Source organism: Salvelinus fontinalis, chromosome 13, assembly GCF_029448725.1.
Source record: "Salvelinus fontinalis isolate EN_2023a chromosome 13, ASM2944872v1, whole genome shotgun sequence".
NCBI lineage: Eukaryota > Metazoa > Chordata > Actinopteri > Salmoniformes > Salmonidae > Salvelinus > Salvelinus fontinalis.
This window is the reverse complement of record NC_074677.1, coordinates 17,476,208-17,496,114: the sequence shown is the minus strand read 5'-3', so window position 1 is coordinate 17,496,114 and position 19,907 is coordinate 17,476,208. Positions and strand designations below refer to the sequence as shown.

Genomic DNA, 19,907 nt, shown 5'->3' with positions numbered 1-19,907 from the left:
CTGATCTGATATATTATTCAGTAAACAGAACGGATTGTTTAGGCAGATATGGCCATTATCTAAAGAATTACATCTAGAATAAACAGAATTCATTTGAATGTTATCACAACTCTCCATCCCTCCCTGTGTGTGGTGTGTGGGTGTGTGTGTGTGAGCACTGTCTGTTTTGCCCAGCTGGACCACTATCCATGACAAAAACATAACCCTTGCCCTCAATCACCACCTCCATGTCCCTCAAGTTCCCTCCTCACTGAGGCCCACACACACTACATCATCAAAGTTTGAATTAGCAGTTCAATTCAAAGAAAGAGCTCAGCAATATATATGTATCCCATGCAATGTTGGTTATTATCATAAATTAATTTTCCTCGATAGCAGAATAAAGGGCTGAGGACAAGTGAGAGGGCACAGTGAGAACTACTGATTAGTCTTCTGATTCAGTTATTTTTTTACTACACTGCTCAAAAAAATAAAGGGAACACTTAAATAACAATGTAACTCCAAGTCAATCACACTTCTGTGAAATCAAACTGTCCACTTAGGAAGCAACACTGATTGACAATAAATTTCACATGCTGTTGTGCAAATGGAATAGACAAAAGGTGGAAATTATAGGCAATTAGCAAGACACCCCCCAAAACAGGAGTGATTCTGCAGGTGGTGACCACTTCTCAGTTCCTATGCTTCCTGGCTGATGTTTTGGTCACTTTTGAATGCTGGCGGTGCTCTCACTCTAGTGGTAGCATGAGATGGAGTCTACAACCCACACAAGTGGTTCAGGTAGTGCAGTTTGTCCAGGATGGCACATCAATGCGAACTGTGGCAAAAAGGTTTGCTGTGTCTGTCAGCGTAGTGTCCAGAGCATGCAGGCGCTACCAGGAGACAGGCCAGTACATCAGGAGACGTGGAGGAGGCCGTAGTAAGGCAACAACCCAGCAGCAGGACCGCTACCTCCGCCTTTGTGCAAGGAGGTGCACTGCCAGCGCCCTGCAAAATGACCTCCAGCAGGCCACAAATGTGCCAGCGTCTTATTTATTTGTCTGCGGCGGGTTTTAGGCTGTGTCACAGAATTTATGACCTTCTCTGCAGCAGAACCTCAGGAGACATTGGCACATAACACAATACAGAGGAGCAGGGGGGTGGTCCACATCCTAGAGCAACATTGCTCCGGCCCTGATCCGAGAGCAACATTGCTCCGGCCCTGATCCGAGAGCAACATTGCTCCGGCCCTGATCCGAGAGCAACATTGCTCCGGCCCTGATCCGAGAGCAACATTGCTCCGGCCCTGATCCGAGAGCAACATTGCTCCGGCCCTGATCCGAGAGCAACATTGCTCCGACCCTGATCCGAGAGCAACATTACTCCGGTAACATGCTCTAATGTCCTGGAGCCACACTGAGCCGCGACACCCCATTAAGTATAAACTTGGCACATCAACATTTTTCAACATCACCAAACGCCTTCAATAAATCAATGGATGTTTATCTCTGTCCTCATGTGATTCAATGATAAGTTATTTTAATTGATTAATACTACACAGCCCTGTAGTTTCATTCTCGTTCAGCGCTCATTGGGTCTTGGGCCAATTTCTTTTCGATTTCAATTAAGTCAGACAGATTCATTTTGGAAATGATGTGTCTAAGTCTAGTATCAGATTCAATTTTGGGAATTGACTTACCATGGGAGCTGACTTACAGTGGGAGTAAGGTAAAGTTGCCCCTAGACACTGATCTAAGGTCAATTTAGTGTTTTCCTCAGTTATGGTTAAGATTTGGTGAGAGGAAGATGATCCAAGATCTGAGAAAAATTACAACTTCTACCCAAAGCTTTACAGGGGATCACATGATTTAGTAGAAAGACAAGTAAAATAGAAGATAGAGTACTGAAACTAAGACAACGTTGTTTACCATCTGTAAACTTCAGCTCTATCTGGTGGCCGAACACAGGAAGTCCAGGGAAGCGCACATCTCTCATGTCTCTCACTGACTTCACCTTCTTTTTAGCCAGACTGGACATATCAACCTGGAGGTTATTATGGCTGTCACTCTGCAATACAACCAAACACAATCATTAAAATATACACAAACACACATGCAATACCTTCATGTTCTCATTAACAAGTCAAGTATACAGTCGTGGCCAAAAGTTTTGAGAATGACACAAATATTAATTTTCACAGTTTGCTGCATCAGTGTCTTTAGATATTTTTGTCAGATGTTACTATGGAATACTGAAGTATAATTACAAGCATTTCATAAATGTCAAAGGCTTTTATTGACAATTACATGAAGTTGATGCAAAGAGTCAATATTTGCAGTGTTGACCCTTCTTTTTCAAGACCTTTGCAATCTGCCCTGGCATGCTGTCAATTAACTTCTGGGCCACATCCTGACTGATGTGAGCCCATTCTTGCATAATCAATGCTTGGTGTTTGTCAGAATTTGTGGGTTTTTGTTTGTCCACCCGGCTCTTGAGGATTGACCACAAGTTCTCAATGGGATTAAAGTCTGGGAAGTTTCCTGGCCATGGACCCAAAATATTGATGTTTTGTTCCCCGAGCCACTTAGTTATCACTTTTGCCTTGTGGCAAGGTACTCCATCATGCTGGAAAAGGCATTGTTCGTCACCAAACTGTTCCTGGATGGTTGGGAGAAGTTGCTCTAGGAGGATCTGTTGGTACCATTCTTTATTCATGGCTGTGTTCTTAGGCAAAATTGTGAGTGAACCCACTCCCTTGGCTGAGAAGCAACCCCACACATGAATGGTCTCAGGATGCTTTACTGTTGGCATGACACAGGACTGATGGTAGCGCTCACCTTGTCTTCTCCGGACAAGCTTTTTTCCGGATGACCCAAACAATCGGAAAGGGGATTCAGAGAAAATGGCTTTACCCCAGTCCTCAGCAGTCCAATCCCTGTACCTTTTTCAGAATATCAGTCTGTCCCGGACGTTTTTCCTGGAGAGAAGTGGCTTCTTTGCTGCCCTTGACACCAGGCCATCCTCCAAAAGTCTTCGCCTCATTGTGTGTGCAGATGCACTCACACCTGCCTGCTTCCATTCCTGAGCAAGCTCTGTACTGGTGGTGCCCCGATCCCGCAGTTGAATCAACTTTAGGAGACGGTCGTGGCGCTTGCTGTACTTTCTTGGGCACCCTGAAGCCTTCTTCAGAACAATTGAACCGCTCTCCTTGAAGTTCTTGATGATCCGACAAATGGTTGATTTAGGTGCAATCTTACTGGCAGCAATATCCTTGCCTGTGAAGCCCTTTTTGTGCAAAGCAATGATGATGGCACGTGTTTCCTTGCAAGTACCATGGTTGACAGAGGAAGAACAATGATTCCAAGTACCACCCTCCTTTTGAAACTTCCAGTCTTATTCAAACTCAGTCAGCATGTGTTAATGGGATTTATCTGTTAATTGAATGATTAGAATATTCCACCCTGAAACATAAAATTGTATGGAATTGATTAGAATGTATAAAATCATAATCAATAAATGTGTAGTCCTAGTCAGAATTAGGGTAAAACAATATAGCTAATGTTTATGTCTTTATGGCATTTTAAACACAGACTGTCTGAGCAAAATTGGGTGCCGACCTGACTAGAGATTTGGGAGAGAACGGGGAGTACGTCTCAAGGTCAAGGTCTCCCTAATCTCTGTCGGCTGGGTAGTGAGATAGTATGTGCGTAGGATACCTTCTGTTTGTGTGGAAGTATGTGCGCAGCTATAAAATGGATGTCTTTGTATTCTTGACTTTAGAACGTTCCCGTGAATAAACCTTATTGACTATTTTTGCTGGAACTCTCTCGGTTTCATTTCAATCAGTATCTCATAAATCCTGATTTAGCAGACTGAGTAGTTTAATTGAATTGGTTTATGAACATCGAGAACATAATTCTCGTAACAGCATGACATAGTGATCTCCAGCCTTGTCCTCGTCAGCACTCACACCTGTGTTAACGAGAGAATCACTGACATGATGTCCGCTGGTCCTTTTGTGGCAGGGCTGAAATGCATTGGAAATGTTTTTTGGTTGATTCAGTTAATTTGCATGGCAAAGAGGGACTGTGCAATTAATTGCAATTCATCTGATCACTCTTCATAACATTCTGGAGTATATGCAAATTGCCATCATACAAACTGAGGCAGCAGACTGTGAAAATTAATATTTGTGTTATTCTCAACTTTTGGCCACGACTGTACATTATATATAAAGATATTTAATCAAATATATTTAATCAATGTATACTTGACTTGTTAATGAGAACATGAAGGTATTGCGTGTGTGTTTATGTTTGTGTGTGTTTGTGTGTATATATATATATATATATATATATATATATACACACACACTGTATGTGTGTGTGTGATCTATGTTAAATATAATCACATAGTTATCAGGAATTTACATTAGGCTATTTGTCCGTAACTGTACTATAATAGCTATCATAAACACTTGTCAGGGCAAAACAATATTTATGTAAAAAATATATATGTAGAGTTCATAAGGTATTTTGAACAAGAGAAGAACTAGACAGTTGTTTGCTACTATATTGTAAAAGCTTGCATTTTCAATGCGCCCAATTATTCTATATGGTAATCACGGCTGCATTCCACGTGGGTTAACATTGTCTTCCATGAGGTTTAACTTGATGACAGAAAGGGTGTAAACACATAAGACACTATGTTCTGAACATACCGGGTGAGATGTTAGGAAAACCACAACATTACTGTGGGGTGAGTCAGAGGCATTCCTTTGGGAGTGGAAACAATGACAAAGAGCTCGTCAGCCCTAATGACTGTTGCATGTACAGACACCAACGCACCCACCGGCTGTTACAGACATACTGTATGCTTGGGCCAGATGTCAAGCATGTTATATAATAGAAGGTTTGGTATTTTATCTTTTTGTTTATTCACTTGCTTGTTTTCATGTGTCCGTGTTCCCCTTTACATGCACTGCGCACACCTTTCCTTACTTACCTGAGACGGGGCATCAGTCAGCTGACTATTCCCCATGGCCAGGTCAGTAGGGCTCGGCCGTCTCTTTACCTTATCAGTGCTACAAACACAGACACAAGCATGAGCATCTCTGACTTGGTATACCCTACCAAAGCATGCTTTTCAAGAACTGCCAGGATGAAATGACAGAACGTCCAGAATAGATAAATACGTTTAAGAATATACACTTTGGAAGTACTGGATATGGTGAGTCTGATACAGCTACTCTGAAATCACTGGGTGGTATTCTGAACAACACTATACCAGATAAAGCGTCCTATATTTCTCTGATCTGAGAGCCACTGACCGGGACTTAGTGACTTCCATACAGCAGGGGACGGGGACAGCAGCGAAAAGATTGTTGCTGGCGTTGATGCGGGGCATGGTAAAGGCTACAGCCTTGTCCTGAGATTGAGGGGGGTCTGGGATGGAGTTAGAGGTGGAGGTAAAGGGCTGTCTGTTTGTCTGAGATGAGACAGGGCTGCAGGTCATCCTGATCTCTGACCTCCTGCCTGCCCTAGAATGCTTCTGCTCAGGCTCCTTCCCACGTCGGTCCTTCTCAGTGTCCTAAAACAAAAACAGTCCATGTGCAGTATGGCCGACTGGTATGGATCTTGTAAATCTATACTTCTACAACACCGTATATATGCTTTGACTTGTAGGTAGAGTTAAAGTAACTACATGTACATATTACCTCAATTACCTCGACTAACCTGTGCACCCACACATTGACTCTGTACCGTTACCCCATGTATATAGCCTCGCTACCGTTATTTTACTGCTGCTCTTTAATTATTTGTTTTATTATTTTTTATTTGTTACTTATCTATTTTTTACTTCACACTTATTTATCTTAACTGCATTGTTGGTTAAGGGCTTGTAAGCATTTCACTGTAAGATCTACACCTGTTGTATTTGGCGCATGTGACATTTGATTTGATTTATTTACTTAGTTGCTCTGCCCACTTACTGCACATATAGATGGGTAAGAGCATGTGCTAAACGAACAGAGCTGTAAAATGTAGAATACAGTGCTATCTTAGTGCTTTGCACCCTGACCTAAGGGTCCATGTAGTTTATACCTTCATTGGCTTTCTGTTACATGAGGATGAGGACAAGACTCCTGTTCCTTGGTCCTCTTGTGGCTCCCATGAGTTACTATGAATCCAGTGCATGTGGTTAACCTTGGCATCTTTCAGTATCAATGCCTGTATCTCTGGTATGAATCTGGAGCAGGAAGTAGCAGTTATTCAGGTCAATTACAGTTCATGACATTATTACAACTACTAAACAGTATCTCATAAACATTAAAACATTTCAAGGAAAATTCAAGGCTAGCAACACAAGGCAAAACAACGTGTGTGTGGCCAGACTATGACAATGTAGTATCACATCACCATTTTGTACGTAAGCAGGTCAGAATGTAGGTCAAGAGTCTTACTCCACTCTCTTACAAGCTAATTGCTTCTCCAAGTACACTAGACATGCAAGGTTGACCGGACCCGACTCACCTTTCAACGAACCCGTCTTTGGTGAAGTACCGATGAACGAGCAACATGGAGCACGTGGCCCTGTGAGATGGATCGATCTGTAGGCATGACTAAAACAAAGAAGACCTTTACTGTAAAAGTAAACAACCCATGTCACATTCTTAGGGCCAGGCTTTTTCCTGACCATGTGACCTGTCCTGGAAATCCTCCTTGCATTCTTCAAGACAAATTCCTGTCACACACCCTACACATTCTTCACTATCTACGGGGCGGCAGCGTAGCCTAGTGGTTAGAGTGGTGGACTTGTAACCGAAAGGTTGCAAGTTCAAATCCCCGAGCTGACAAGGTACGTTCTGCCCCTGAACCCACTGTTCCTAGGCTGTCATTGAAAATAAAAATGTGTTCTTAACTGACGTGCCTAGTAAAATAAAAAAATCTCCCTGTAGACTTACATCCACTATTTCAGCCACTAAGTAGTGGAGTTTGTGGTACTTCCTCCTGGGCGCTGCACCTGGGAGCTGCACCTCAGGAAGGCTGGCCACAGCAAAGATGGGGTTCTGGAAGTACAGGTCTTGCTGATGACGGGTCAAAGGCCCTATCAAGACAAAACAATGTCAATGTACCATCAGATAATAGAGGTCATCTCATTCCTCAAATCGTATCGCCCTATCAAGACACACACCTGTGTGTCAATGTACCATTACATAACAGATAATAGAAGGGGAGCCATCCTGAGGTCTGTACAAATTGTTGTACAGTACTTCAATTATCTATGTAACCCAATTATGACCATCACACATTCAGTAGTAAAACAACAAAAAACAATCACATAGCTTTATTAGCATTGATAGACAGTACGGACGGCACTGGTTACATCCCCTGCACTCAGTATGGTGGCAGCCATGAAGTGTAATGAGTCATTTTTGTGACACACAGAGTGTTGTAAATAGCTCTTTCATTCTTCTGGGAGGATGAGTTCTGTCCACAGACCGCTGGCCTCTCCGCTACCCGTGGCTTCAATCTTCTCTGACATTAGCTCCCTCCAGAGAGCCTCTCTTATCGGGGGTGGATTAGAGAGTCAAATAGCCTGAGTATCCCATTCCACCAAAGAGAATTAATGAAACACAGATTGAACCTGCTAAAAGACTCTCTAATACAGAAGGGATCACTTTATTCTCTCTCTCACAGTATTAGGCATGTGTATCCCCGGCAAGTCAGTTATCCTAATGAAAACACCCAAGGAAAAAACAAAAACAGCAGTTCTCACTCCCCTCTATTTAGCTTGCGCTTATGTCCAGGGCCAAAATGCCAAAAGGATCATTGGGGTTTTCCTTGTACAGGCCTGGATAAAAGTCAAAATGCCACAGTTCATTTTCAGCATTGGTTTATTTGTCACTGCTGGCCAAGGGTTGAATAAAGTGTATTTATAGAGCGAAGCCAATTGTCCCTCTCTGCCCCCGTAGTAAGCCACAAATCGGCATACGATGTAATCTGTTAAGCGTTACGATAGGGCCAAATTCATTGGGGGGCTCTTAACCAGGAAAAAATTATGATGTTCCAAATAGCACCCTATTATCTATTTGATTTAGATTTATTTAATACAATGACGGCCTACCCTGGCCAAACCTAACGACACTGGGCCAATTGGGCCCTGCCCTATGGGACTCCCAATCACAGCCAGTTGTGATTCAGCCTGGAATCGAACCAGGGTCTGTAGTGATACCTCTAGCACTGAGATGTAGTGCCTTAGATGCGCCATTCAGGAGCACTACTTTTGAGCAGAGCCCTATAAGCCCTGGTCAAAAGTAGTGCACAATAAAGGGAATAGGCTGCCATTTGGGATACAGATTACACTGCCTTTTTGTTTCTTTGTGACCTACTTTTCAACAATGGTGAAATCCTAGCAGGCCTGTTGCCCTACTGATATCGGAAAAGCTTTAGGTTATCTGTGCTCCCTTCGGAGAATGGACAACAGTTTGATTAAGCCAGTGTAAATAGTTATTTTAATTACGTCTACAATATTAGAGGCCTCAGATGTTATCAAGTCCATATTTCCACCATTGATGCCCACACACCCTTAGCCTGGTCCCAGATCTGTTTTAGTCATTGTTAAGCCAATGACAATGAGTGACTAGGAGTTGATGATAGCAGAAACAGACTGTCACTCAGGCTAACATACCCACTGGGTTGTACTTACCCACTTTGCTGACTATTTTGTGCACCTGGTCCAGGTCAGAAGTCCCAGTCAGAAAAGCATTGCTTGTAGCCATCTCTATAATCAAGCAGCCAATGGCCCACACATCTACAGGTCTTGTAAAGAAGATTCAAAGATTCTATCATTCTAGAATGTCCTTCTATCCAATCAGAAACGAGTATTCAACGATGCTGTGGTATTAACATGACATAGCTGTACCAAAATGATGAGCAACCCTTAGAAGGTTTGACATAATTACTGTGGTCTTATTCCATAATACATTCAAGATTTAACACTGCCCTGAGATCTGTGGTTCTGCTTGATACCCACTTGCTGTAAGTGTTGTCTGCCACTAAAAGTTCTGGGGCTCTGTACCACCTCGTGGCCACATAGTCTGTGAGAGGCTCCCCAGTCGGTGCCAAGGTTCTGGCAAACCCAAAGTCACAGAGCTTCACCACCCCAGAGTTAGAGACAAGCACATTCTCAGGTTTAACGTCTCTGTGAATGATCTGTTGAGAAAAGATGCATGTTTCAGACCAGTGAAGAACAACTGTTTTACTGTCAACAAGTTTCTTTCTTTAAGATTGTTCAACGCCCTTCGTAAGAACGAATTAAACTCGTAGTTTTAAACTTGTCAGTTGGCACATCATGTATTGTATATCTTCCAGTGCACTCACTAGGCAGAATCTATGAAATGAGAATAATATATATACTGTATATGCCATTTAGCAGACACTTTTATCCAAAGCAACTTAGTCATGCATGCATAGATTTTACGCTCAGGTGGTCCCAGGAATCAAACCCACTATCCTGGCATTGCAAGCACTATGCGCTACCAACTGAGCTACAGAGAAATACTTGCATTGCTGGTGTGAAGGTAATCCATGGCTCGTAGAATTTGGAACATGTACTTTCTGAGGCGCTTGCTGTCCAAACCACGAGGATATCTCTCTAGGTCTTCCAGAACTGTGCGGTCAATGTACTCAAAGACAACATACAAGCGCTTCTTGAACCGGAATACCTCCAGCATGTTCACAAGGTTTTCATGGCGAAATTTCTGTGTAAAGACATATGTGAACAGAATTAACGTTGTAGTAGTATGCTGTTATCAGGGATGTCACATTAGTTGGACTGTAGCCAATGAGTGAATTGTACCCAATATTTGAGACAGTCACAGCAACACTGCTGCTTTATGTGGAGCTGATCAATAAGTTCCTCACCCTCAGAAGTTTGATTTCTCTCATGATAACCTTTTTCATGGTTTTGTCCTCTTCCTTGTCATTGAACCTCTTGATGGCCACAATGTGTCCAATCTCCTTGTGTCGACACTTCGTCACTGTACCATAGCTCCCCTCACCCACGACGCCAAGGTTCTCATACATATCCATCTTCCTTCAGTGGGCTGTCATTGAGCACATATGGAAAAATATATTCATATTCATTTCAAAGCATAAACAGATATAAAGGCATACAAAATACATACATCTAGTGTAATACTTTCAAATGTACAGTGAAAACAGGGTCATATAGCCTACAACGTGATTACACAAAACACAATGTGGTCAAAATACTTACTGCTGAGGAGATACAAAGACTACGTTCATGTATTTTTTCTCCTGGCTTTATTGCTCTCATAAATTACACAATTTCACGTTTGAAATAAACGATGCCTCAAACTGACAGACCGCTTCATGTTTTAAAAACACACTTCAGGTTTTCTTCCCAGGATTATTCCACCCCAGAATAATTCTGTCACAAACAAAAAGGTGTGAAATTAGAATGTGGTCACCATAACAACAGGCAAAGTTGATAACAATTGAGAGGCGTTCTAGAACATTCCACATGGATACAGTGGACATCTCATACAGCTGATAAACACTGGATGAATAGTAGTAGTATTAACCAAGTGAATAATTAGGTTTGAGCTGACACGTAAACTAGTCTTAACACCAAGAAATGACCATAACCATAGACACATGGTCAACTTGATATATGGTTTATTTGCTACACATGACTTGATGAAATGTAAATAATGCTTCAGAGACTACATCAGCATATGTATTCTTTGCACAGGTATCCATGTTGCAACTGGTCGAGTGACTGATGAAGTGATGAAGTTGGGATTAAACCATTATGCCTTGAGGAAAGGGTTAGCTTGTTAAATAAAAACAAACAACCGTTTGTTATGTATGATAGACGGCACTTTGAATACTAACCAAGTATAGGTGTCGTGTACTGTTCACATATTGGATGAAATGTGTTAATTTGATAACATTCACACTACTCAGTGAAAGTGGACTATTCCAAACGAATGTTCTTGCTTGTTTCCCCTGTGGAAGTACATGACGTCACTGTAGTTGTTTTTGAGAGAAGAAAAGGGCACAGACGGAAGATTTACCCAAAATAATACCGGTTTCGACAGATTTTAATGACCAAAGTATAATTTTTTATGTTTTGAATCATGTCTACTCCGGCTAGAAGACGACTTATGAGAGATTTCAAAAGGTAGTGCAACGTTTTGGCTCTGCTTTTGTGTGTTGTATTTAGCTAGCTAACGCGTTAGTTAATTTGAGGCCTGCAGTACATGTACACTATTTGTAGGTAACTTTAGCTAATCATAGAGCCAGTCATTAATTGAGTACTTTGTACTGACTGTCTGATACCTAACTAGTTGTAGTACTAGGTCAATAATGTTGCTTCAATTAGCCAGCTAGAATGCATGCTAGAACTACATTGCCATACAGATGTTAGCTATATAACCAGTTAACGTTACTCTAGTCAGTCACTATGCATTTAGTTTACGTTAGCTAGTTAAATTTAAGGAAATTAAACTCTTAGTTAGCCAAATACTTAACTTACTAACGTTAGATAGCTAACGTTACCAAATGTATATGATTTGTATCGATAAAGAAGGCTGTGCCAGCTGAGTTTAGCAACCTAGCTAGTTTACTAGTTGTTTATCTCAGTGTATTGATGGCCGGACAGGTGTTACACAACCCTAATTTGAAAGGAGAAACTCAAAATTGGGATTAGGCATAGATTTCAGAAGTAGGCCTCTATTCCTGAATTGGACAAACGCACCTGGCCTGGGCTTCATGTAAAGCCCCGGCAGCTACCGTTGTTTGATTCCCGGATGGCATCTGCCTGGGCAAGCCAATTAGTTACACTATAGCAGCTCAATGTCTGTCTCCAGAAGAGTCTGTAGCACACCTGTCAATGGAAAAAGGTGACATTTAGGAACTCCGTGGAGACTCTTGTAGATGTGCATATACAGTTGAAGTCAGAAGTATACATTTAAACTCAGTTTTTCCTGACATTTAATCCTAGTAAATATTCCCTGTTTTAGGTCAGTTAGGATCACCACTTTTATTTTAAGAATGTGAAATGTCAGAATAGTGATTTCTTTCAGCTTTTATTTCTTTCAGAACATTCTCAGTGGGTCAGAAGTTTACATGCACTCAATTAGTATTTGGTAGCATTGCCTTTGAATTGTTTAACTTGGGTCAAATGTTTCAGGTAGCCTTCCACAAGCTTCCCACAATAAGTTGGGTGAATTTTGGCCCATTCCTCCTGACAGAGCTGGTGTAACTGAGGAAGGTGTTTAGGCCTCCTTGCTCGCACATGCTTTTTCAGTTCTGCCCACAAATGTTCTATAGGATTGAGGTCAGATGGCCACTCCAATACCTTGACTTTGTTGTCCTTAGGCCATTTTGACACAATTTTGGAAGTATACTTAGGGTTATTGTCCATTTGGAAGGCCCATTTACAACCAAGCTCTAACTTCCTGACTGATGTCTTGATGTTGCTTCAATATATCCACAATTATCCTACCTCATGATGCCATCTCTTTTGTGAAGTGCACCAGTCCCTCCTGCAGCAAAGCACCCCCACAACATGATGCTGCCACCCCCATGCTTCACGGTTGGGATGGGGTTCTTCGGTTTGCAAGCCCTCCCCCTTTTTCCTCCAAATATAACGATGACGATTTGTACCTGTTTCCTCCAACATCTTCACAAGGTCCTTTGCTGTGCTGGGATTGATTTGCACCTATCGCACCAAAGTACGTTCATCGCTTGGAGACAGAATGGGTCTCATTGCTGAGCGTTATGGTGGTTGCGTGGTGCCATGGTGTTTATACTTGCGTACTATTGTTTGTACAGATGAACGTGGTACCTTCAGGCATTTGGAAATTGCTCCCAAGGATGAACCAGACTTGTGGAGGTCTACAATTTTTTGGGGGGGTCTTGGCTGATTTCTTTTGATTTTCCCATGATGTCAAGCAAAGAGGCGCTGAGTTCGAAGGTAGGCCTTGAAATACAGCTACACCTCCAATTGACTCAAATGATGTCAATTAGCCTATCAGAAGCTTCTAAAGCCATGACATAATTTTCTGGAATTTTCCAGGCTGTTTAAAGGCACAGTCAACTTAGTGTATGTAAACTTCTGACCCACTGGAATTGTGATAAGTGAAATAATCTGTCTGTAAACAATTGTTGGAAAATTTACTTGTGTCATGCACAAAGTAGATGTCCTTACCGACTTGCGAAAACTATAGTTTGTTAACAAGAAATTTGTTGAGTGGTTGAAAAACGAGTTTTAATGACTCCAACCTAAGTGTATGTAAACTTCTGATTTCAACTGTATAGTAACATTATAATCCTACCCTACTCTACCTAGCTGCCTCTGCCACCAATTGGCCTTGGAGCGTGGAGCATTCCTTGATAAGCATTGTGTGTTGGATCAATGGTTTGTTGAATTAAATCTCACAGGACACATACTGGTAGAACATTGTTCATAAGATATTTATTTGTTATTTGTAGCCTACATCACAAGACAAGTATCTGACAACATCAAGATTTCCTTGCAGGGAACAACAACATTACAAGTACTACCCTAATAAAGCATAATTAAAATGTGACTCACAATGGATAGCAGCATTGTGCAATAGCCTTTCATTTTACAGTGGGTAGGGAGCTAACAGTAAATGGGGTTACTTGTGGTGGTATTTTCTGTAGAGACTTGTAGATGGATCTGAAAAATACAGCCAACTTGTGCATGAAGGAAAGCTGTTAAAGTGAGCTTTTTTTTGTGGTGAGTTTTTGGAATGATACTGCTGGATTTAGTGACAAAATATGCTAGACAACGTGGATCTTTTTGTCTGTAAAATTAATTATGTGAACAATGGCAGTGAAAACACCTTTTTTTATATGCAAATATTGATATAGTAACCATCATATCGAAGTATGCGATATGTTGTGTGATCCTCCAACTATGAAAGCATTCAGTTTATTAGGCTACAGATGAAATAAGTTAGGAACTTCACAGGGTGGTGAAAGTGCAAGGTGATGAGCCTTTCCAATAAATATTGAGGGTCTTATTCTGGTGACATATTTGATGCTTGGCTGCCGTTTGACAAAAAATGTTTTGTGAGAACCTCAGTAGCATTGAAAATACATGGGAAATTAACCGCAATTTATTTTTTATGTGCACTCTGCTATCACGCACAGCCTTTTCTGCAACAAGTCAATTTGATGGAAACATCATTGGTGGGAAAATATGCATATTTTTTATGTGCAGATTTTAGAATATTTGCAATAAAATCTGTCACCAATCCGATAGAAAACTAGCAATGGCATTTCAGTTGAATTTTCTTGTTCACACAACTTTTGTACTCATGGTAAAAGAAGGCACCTAGATATCTTCTTGTTTCTAAAAACAGTCATCTGGGTTTTAAGTTTAATTCTATTGTTTCCTCTCCGTTTCTCTTTCCTCAGACTTCAAGAAGACCCACCAACTGGTGTGAGTGGTGCTCCATCAGAGAATAACATCATGCTTTGGAATGCGGTTATTTTTGGGTGAGTGTTCTAAAGCCACCCTTCTCATTTTGCCAGTGTGATCATCCTGGCATGGCACCATGACCGTACGGATTACGTGGATATGGGCAAGTTGAGCTGTGGTTTAGTCAGAGAGGGAGGGGGGAGGGAGTGTTGGCTGGGAGTTAGGCTAGATGGTCACATGTAGTTGTTGAACTGTGGAAGGCCAGTGTGCCATATATAAAGTTAATTAGAAATGAGAGCATTTGTATCAATCCCAGTAATGTATTGCATTGTCATGCTCATGAATTAACCTTCTATTGTAATGTGCTATTAATAGTCCGTATCAAGATTAGAATTGTTACAACGGGAGAGTGTATAAGGAATGGTATTGTGGCAAATGTTTGTTTTGGTAGTCAGGGTCTAATCACTGATATGAGTTTGTTACAGTGCAAGTAATTGTTCCTCCCTTTATTTGCAGGCCTGTGGGTACACCATTTGAGGATGGTAAGTAAAAATGTTTTACTAAATCAATTAACTAAACTTAGTTTATCATAACATAACTCATGAATCGTCCTAACCAAGAGCAAAGTCAGTCTTTGTATTCTTTGGGGTCCCGAGTGGCGCAGCAGTCTAATGCACTGCATCTCAGTGCAAGAGGCATCACTATAGTCCCTGGTTCGAATCCAGGCTGTATCACATCCGGCCGTGATTGGGAGTCCCTTAGGGCGGCGCACAATTGGCCCAGCGTCGTCTAGGTTTGACCGGGATAGGCCATCATTGTAAATAAGAATTTGTTCTTAACTCACTTGCCTAGTTAAAGGTAAAAAAAATATTTAAAAAATACTTTCTAAAGTGTGATATATTTTAACAGGTTCATGACTCTGCTGGCTTTTGAGTTATGCATATATACTGGGTGAGCCTTCATATTCAGGCTTATATTAGTCATGTCACTGACTATTACCTGTGGGGTGGACAATAAAATAATTTGCCTCCATAAAGGGTATGGAGTGGACAAGACATTTATTTTTGCCTCGATAAAGGCTGACCCTGTAAAACAACACATTTCATTGTACCTATCCGGTGTATGTGACGACAACTTTTTTTTTTTGTACTTGTCTCCGCAGGAACTTTTAAGCTTGTGATAGAATTTTCAGAGGAGTACCCTAACAAGCCACCCACGGTTCGATTTATCTCCAAAATGTTTCACCCAAATGGTAAGAGAGTCCTTATGGACACAAGATGTCCTAAATACTTTAGCCATGTTCTTGATGGGATAGTGAACACATTATGAACTTTTCAGCATTTCGCTTGTTAATGAGAGTAAGCTATTCTGTTTCGTGATTGTGTATAAATGTTTCTTAGAAATTAAAACAATCATTTTGATCTTGTAGTTTATGCAGATGGCAGTATATGTTTAGACATCCTTCAGAATCGTTGGAGCCCCACATATGATGTGTCGTCCATTCTGACGTCTATCCAGGTTGGTTTGTAATCCTTCTCTTTATCAGTCTGACATAATAGATTACTGTGTGTTTCTATATTTTACAAATGTAACAGTTTCTTTATGTAGTGTACTTCATTGTTTTGCAGTATGTTCTGTGTGGAAAACAATTCACTGCAGAGTAGATATCTGATCATAGCGGCAACCTTTGGGTCACCTTATTTGGATAGTCCATCTGTAGATGGTTGATAAGCAAACTGCTGGCTAAGTTTACGGTTAGAATAAGGGTTAGTAGATAGTCCATCTGTAGATGCTCTACAGACCAAATACATAGTGTTCCCTACCTTTTGTGGTATTTCTGCTCCTGGATATACATAAGACTGTGACTCAGCTACCTCACTAAAGGTGTAGGGTCCAAGACCCACACACTTTTTATAATGGTGTAGGGTACAAGAACCACTGTTTATACCGGTACATTCAATCACTCTTTTTTTTTTTGTGTGTGTGTGTGTTGACAGTCGCTGTTGGATGAGCCAAATCCTAACAGCCCAGCAAACAGCCAGGCTGCACAGCTTTATCAAGAAAACAAGCGGGAGTATGAGAAGAGAGTTTCTGCCATCGTGGAGCAGAGCTGGGTGGACTCCTAACGCATCTTCCCCCCCGGCTTCTCATCACTCGTATCAAATACTTACATCTTTCATTTAGCTCCTCCAAGAAAAGAAGTCAACATCAGAAGAACTAAAGTGCCACCAGAAAACAATACAAAATAAGTAGGGACTTTTACTTGCTTGCCAATACAACTGAGGAAAATCTCTGATACTTGTTTTTGTTCCTATTTTTTTTATTGCATGATGTGAAATAAGTTATTGCAAACATAATTTGTAATATATATTTTTTGTTGGATTGATGCTGTTACTGTTTAGTTTCTACAGACTTATTTTTTAACATCTCTTGGTTTGAACAGAACTGACTGTTGTCAAATTGGTAGAAAGCCATAAAACATTATTTGTTGAGTGAATGGCTTCCTCAATCTGCATTGTTTGTCATGTAGCATTAATTTGGAACCAATTGTCCAGCTATAAAGCAGACAGCTTCTCTTGCCCCTATCCTGGTAGTAGTTTCAAATTACCTCCCTGAATAAAAGGAGTCAGTGCTATTCATCACGATAACTATGGCATTCTGCATGTCGACAATAATAAAGAAGAAACTGGTCGCCAACCTTTTCTAAAAGATGGCTGATGTGATCTGTAACAGTTTTATCGAGTTCAAGTACAGTGGCACTTGTAAGAGGACATTTGGAGTTTGGCTCATCTAGGAACATGGACAGATAGTGGAAACCAGACACATCAGGACTACAGAATAAGGGCTGATTGCAACACAAATCCATGCATCTGCTTTTTCTCCAAGCCTGGAAAGGTTTTTTTTTTCACACTTGCATTTCTTTCTTCACTTTATCTCGTACCCAATGAAAGGTAGCTTGCTTGAGATGCATTTTTTTGTGACAGTATGGGTCATATTGTAGCTAGTGGTTTATTTCACGTTAGAAGGGATGTGTTATACATTTGTGAATTTACTCTAAAAACAATGTATACTTATATGCTGTATAAACATAAAACACATTTTTCAGACTTTGAGATGATTTTGATTTCAGCTTGTTTTACTCAAGTGAAGAGTGCAGCTGTGGCATTGTGTGTGTCTACGATGGTATTATGTGGAGGGATATTCAACTCTTCACTACAAGGGCCAGAGCCTGCTGATTTTCTATTCTACCTGATAATTAATTGCACCCACCTGGTGTCCCAGGTCTAAATCAGTCTCTGATTAGAGGGGAACAATGAAAAAACGAGTGGAACTGGTTTAGAGGTCCAGAGTTGATGAGACTAGGGTAAATAATCCTCATCACTGCATCCTCAATGGGGAGTAGCAGGCCACCAGGAACCTCCCCAAGTCCTGCGTTCTCACAAGAACCAAATACATACCAGCTAGTAGACCGGGGATATGTGAGAATGTGCAACCAGAGGTAGTAGATAAGACTGGCAGGGGGCAGTGTTCCCCTTAATGCCCAAAGGGCAAGCTCCATGGGGTGAATATATTACAAAACTGTTTAAGAAAAACGGCGCAAAACAAGCCTCTATTGGACATATTCAAGTAGGTCCTTCCATTACGACGATTCTATTGCAAAACATTTTGCAACATAAACCATCTACTCCTGACGGCACACACAATTTTGAAAAAATCAGGTAGGTCCCTCAATGTTTTGTATGCTCGGTTTGGTTCTTAAACTGTTTCTGTAATTAATTGAATACACCCTGGAGTGTATTCATGTCAGTTCTGTTGTAAAACTTTCCTTATACGGAACGGGGACAGACCTACCTGAATTTGTCCAATAGAAAATTGTTTGTTGCAAAAAGGTTTTCAGTTTCCTACAATTTGGACTAATAACTACATCCCAGCACAAACCGTAGAAAGCACATTGGCGCAGCAGGAAATCTGAGGTTTATCCCCTCTGGTTCAATGTGTTTTGAGGAGGCAAGGGGAGGAATCAAGGAAGTACAACGAGGTTCACCCTGGGGTCATTTGGGAGAACTGAGAATCTGTGAAGACCAAATGGAAAGCCCTTTTCTGGACACCTTCGAAAATGGTATTTGAATCTGAGATAAACAGCTGCAGACTGATTGAACATGTAAAAAGCGTAACTCATTACACGGCATATTCCTGGCCTTCCCATGCTTTGTTCTTGTAACATTTCCCCACCCATTTTATTCTCATTATGGACCTTGTGTTTATTAGATATTGAATCAGGCAAGTCAGCTAAAATTATTTTAATGTATAAAATGTTTAGCTTGTGTTACATTTGTTGTAACACATGATAAAAAAAACAATAAGAAGCTTGCATGTTATTAAAATAACATTTTAAAACCATATGCATCTGAGTAAAGTTGGACAGTAAGGTAATCCATCCATAACGGAGCAGGTCATCCAATCATCGTTTCTGAAGGAGAGGGAGACAAAATGATTATGGTTGTGTGTCCTTCCTTACACTGTTACCTTGCCTCCGTTGGTCTGTTTTGGAAGGCATAGCTGGAGACTAGACACCGGCCTAATTGCTTTCACCCGTCTATCTTTTCTAGATTTGTGTTTATGAAAGGCGAGGCAGGAAGAGGAAGCATTATTTTGGTATGAAATATAACCAACCTGATTTTTCATGATCTCATCTCTGGTTTTGAAAACAGGGGCATCATCCACAACAATTCCTTCAGCCATTTCATTCACTTTCTCCAAGAGGTCTGGACTGTATCTGAGAGAACATACAGTAACAGCAGTTAGTCAGCTACCTATATTGCATGCCATACATTTGGTATAGTATGTTAAAATGCATTTTAGCTAAATAGCAAGTCAAGACGTCAATGCACGCGATGTGTATTTATTGTTAACTCACCGACAGCCAAGAAACACGTTGTTGGCCCATACCATGGACAAAGCAAGCAGCTGATCAATGTGTGGGTCTTCAAAGTCGTTTATATTTCTGAATAGGAATGCCCTCCTGGCCTTCCAATGTTTTTCACTTTCTGAGATAACACGATATGTATCTACAAGCTCGGACAAATGCCTGTTTTGTTCAATGAATTCCTCGATATCACCCTCGGCCATTTCGACAAGTACACAAGACTTCCTAACACAAAAATGATTGTACGCAGCAGCAGAATGGAAGGCAGGAAGCTCTTCCTTCTTCTATGGTATTCTGGCGGTCTGCCATCTACTGGATGGGGTGAAAACTGATAAACGTTTACTCAAATTAATAGGGAGAAGGGAAAGGTGAAAAAAGATACTTCTAACTTTCTAAAGTAAACAAAAACTGTACTCCTTCAGTCGGATTAAAATGTATATTCAGATCCCTACACCTGGGAGGGGTGGCCTCTTCATTCAGTATTCCCTGTAACAATTTCGCCTGTCCTGGAGATCCA

At 41.0% G+C, this 19,907-nt stretch overlaps 3 protein-coding genes across 3 annotated transcripts; 1 reads left to right on the top strand and 2 right to left on the bottom strand.

Annotated features, from left to right (window-relative positions):
* Nucleotides 1-1,255: 1,255 nt before the first annotated feature.
* Nucleotides 1,256-10,474, bottom strand: LOC129868186 (cyclin-dependent kinase-like 3). Its single transcript, XM_055941930.1, has 11 exons — nt 10,261-10,474; nt 9,906-10,087; nt 9,548-9,742; nt 9,016-9,194; nt 8,689-8,801; nt 6,944-7,086; nt 6,513-6,601; nt 6,084-6,228; nt 5,309-5,568; nt 4,984-5,062; nt 1,256-2,046 (listed from the first exon to the last, which is right to left on the bottom strand). Exons 2-11 carry the CDS (start codon nt 10,071-10,073, stop codon nt 1,765-1,767), a joined length of 1,653 nt encoding a protein of 550 aa, XP_055797905.1. The 5' UTR covers nt 10,074-10,087; nt 10,261-10,474; the 3' UTR covers nt 1,256-1,764.
* A 538-nt stretch (nt 10,475-11,012) lies between these two features.
* LOC129868184 (ubiquitin-conjugating enzyme E2 B-like) lies at nt 11,013-17,576 on the top strand. Its single transcript, XM_055941927.1, has 6 exons — nt 11,013-11,190; nt 14,460-14,540; nt 14,980-15,005; nt 15,626-15,715; nt 15,893-15,981; nt 16,461-17,576. Exons 1-6 carry the CDS (start codon nt 11,147-11,149, stop codon nt 16,587-16,589), a joined length of 459 nt encoding a protein of 152 aa, XP_055797902.1. The 5' UTR covers nt 11,013-11,146; the 3' UTR covers nt 16,590-17,576.
* A 1,173-nt stretch (nt 17,577-18,749) lies between these two features.
* On the bottom strand, nt 18,750-19,652 carry LOC129868185 (CDKN2AIP N-terminal-like protein). Its single transcript, XM_055941929.1, has 3 exons — nt 19,382-19,652; nt 19,138-19,240; nt 18,750-18,934 (listed from the first exon to the last, which is right to left on the bottom strand). The coding sequence occupies exons 1-3, from the start codon at nt 19,591-19,593 to the stop codon at nt 18,926-18,928; spliced, it is 324 nt and encodes a 107-aa protein (XP_055797904.1). The 5' UTR covers nt 19,594-19,652; the 3' UTR covers nt 18,750-18,925.
* Nucleotides 19,653-19,907: the final 255 nt, after the last annotated feature.

Bases quoted from the DNA above. Each gene is read 5' to 3' on its own strand.
- LOC129868186 (XM_055941930.1), bottom strand. From the start codon at position 10,073: ATGGATATGTATGAGAACCTTGGCGTCGTGGGTGAGGGGAGCTATGGT. The intron at 6,602-6,943 runs GTAAGTCTACAG...TCTTTGTTTTAG, and splicing joins TAGTGGCTGAAATAGTGGAT to TCATGCCTACAGATCGATCC. The intron at 6,229-6,512 runs GTGAGTCGGGTC...TTCCTGCTCCAG, and splicing joins AAAGACGGGTTCGTTGAAAG to ATTCATACCAGAGATACAGG.
- LOC129868184 (XM_055941927.1), top strand. From the start codon at position 11,147: ATGTCTACTCCGGCTAGAAGACGACTTATGAGAGATTTCAAAAG. The intron at 15,006-15,625 runs GTAAGTAAAAAT...TTGTCTCCGCAG, and splicing joins GGGTACACCATTTGAGGATG to GAACTTTTAAGCTTGTGATA. The intron at 15,982-16,460 runs GTTGGTTTGTAA...GTGTGTTGACAG, and splicing joins CCATTCTGACGTCTATCCAG to TCGCTGTTGGATGAGCCAAA.
- LOC129868185 (XM_055941929.1), bottom strand. From the start codon at position 19,593: ATGGCCGAGGGTGATATCGAGGAATTCATTGAACAAAACAGGCATTTG. The intron at 19,241-19,381 runs GTGAGTTAACAA...ATGTTCTCTCAG, and splicing joins AACGTGTTTCTTGGCTGTCG to ATACAGTCCAGACCTCTTGG.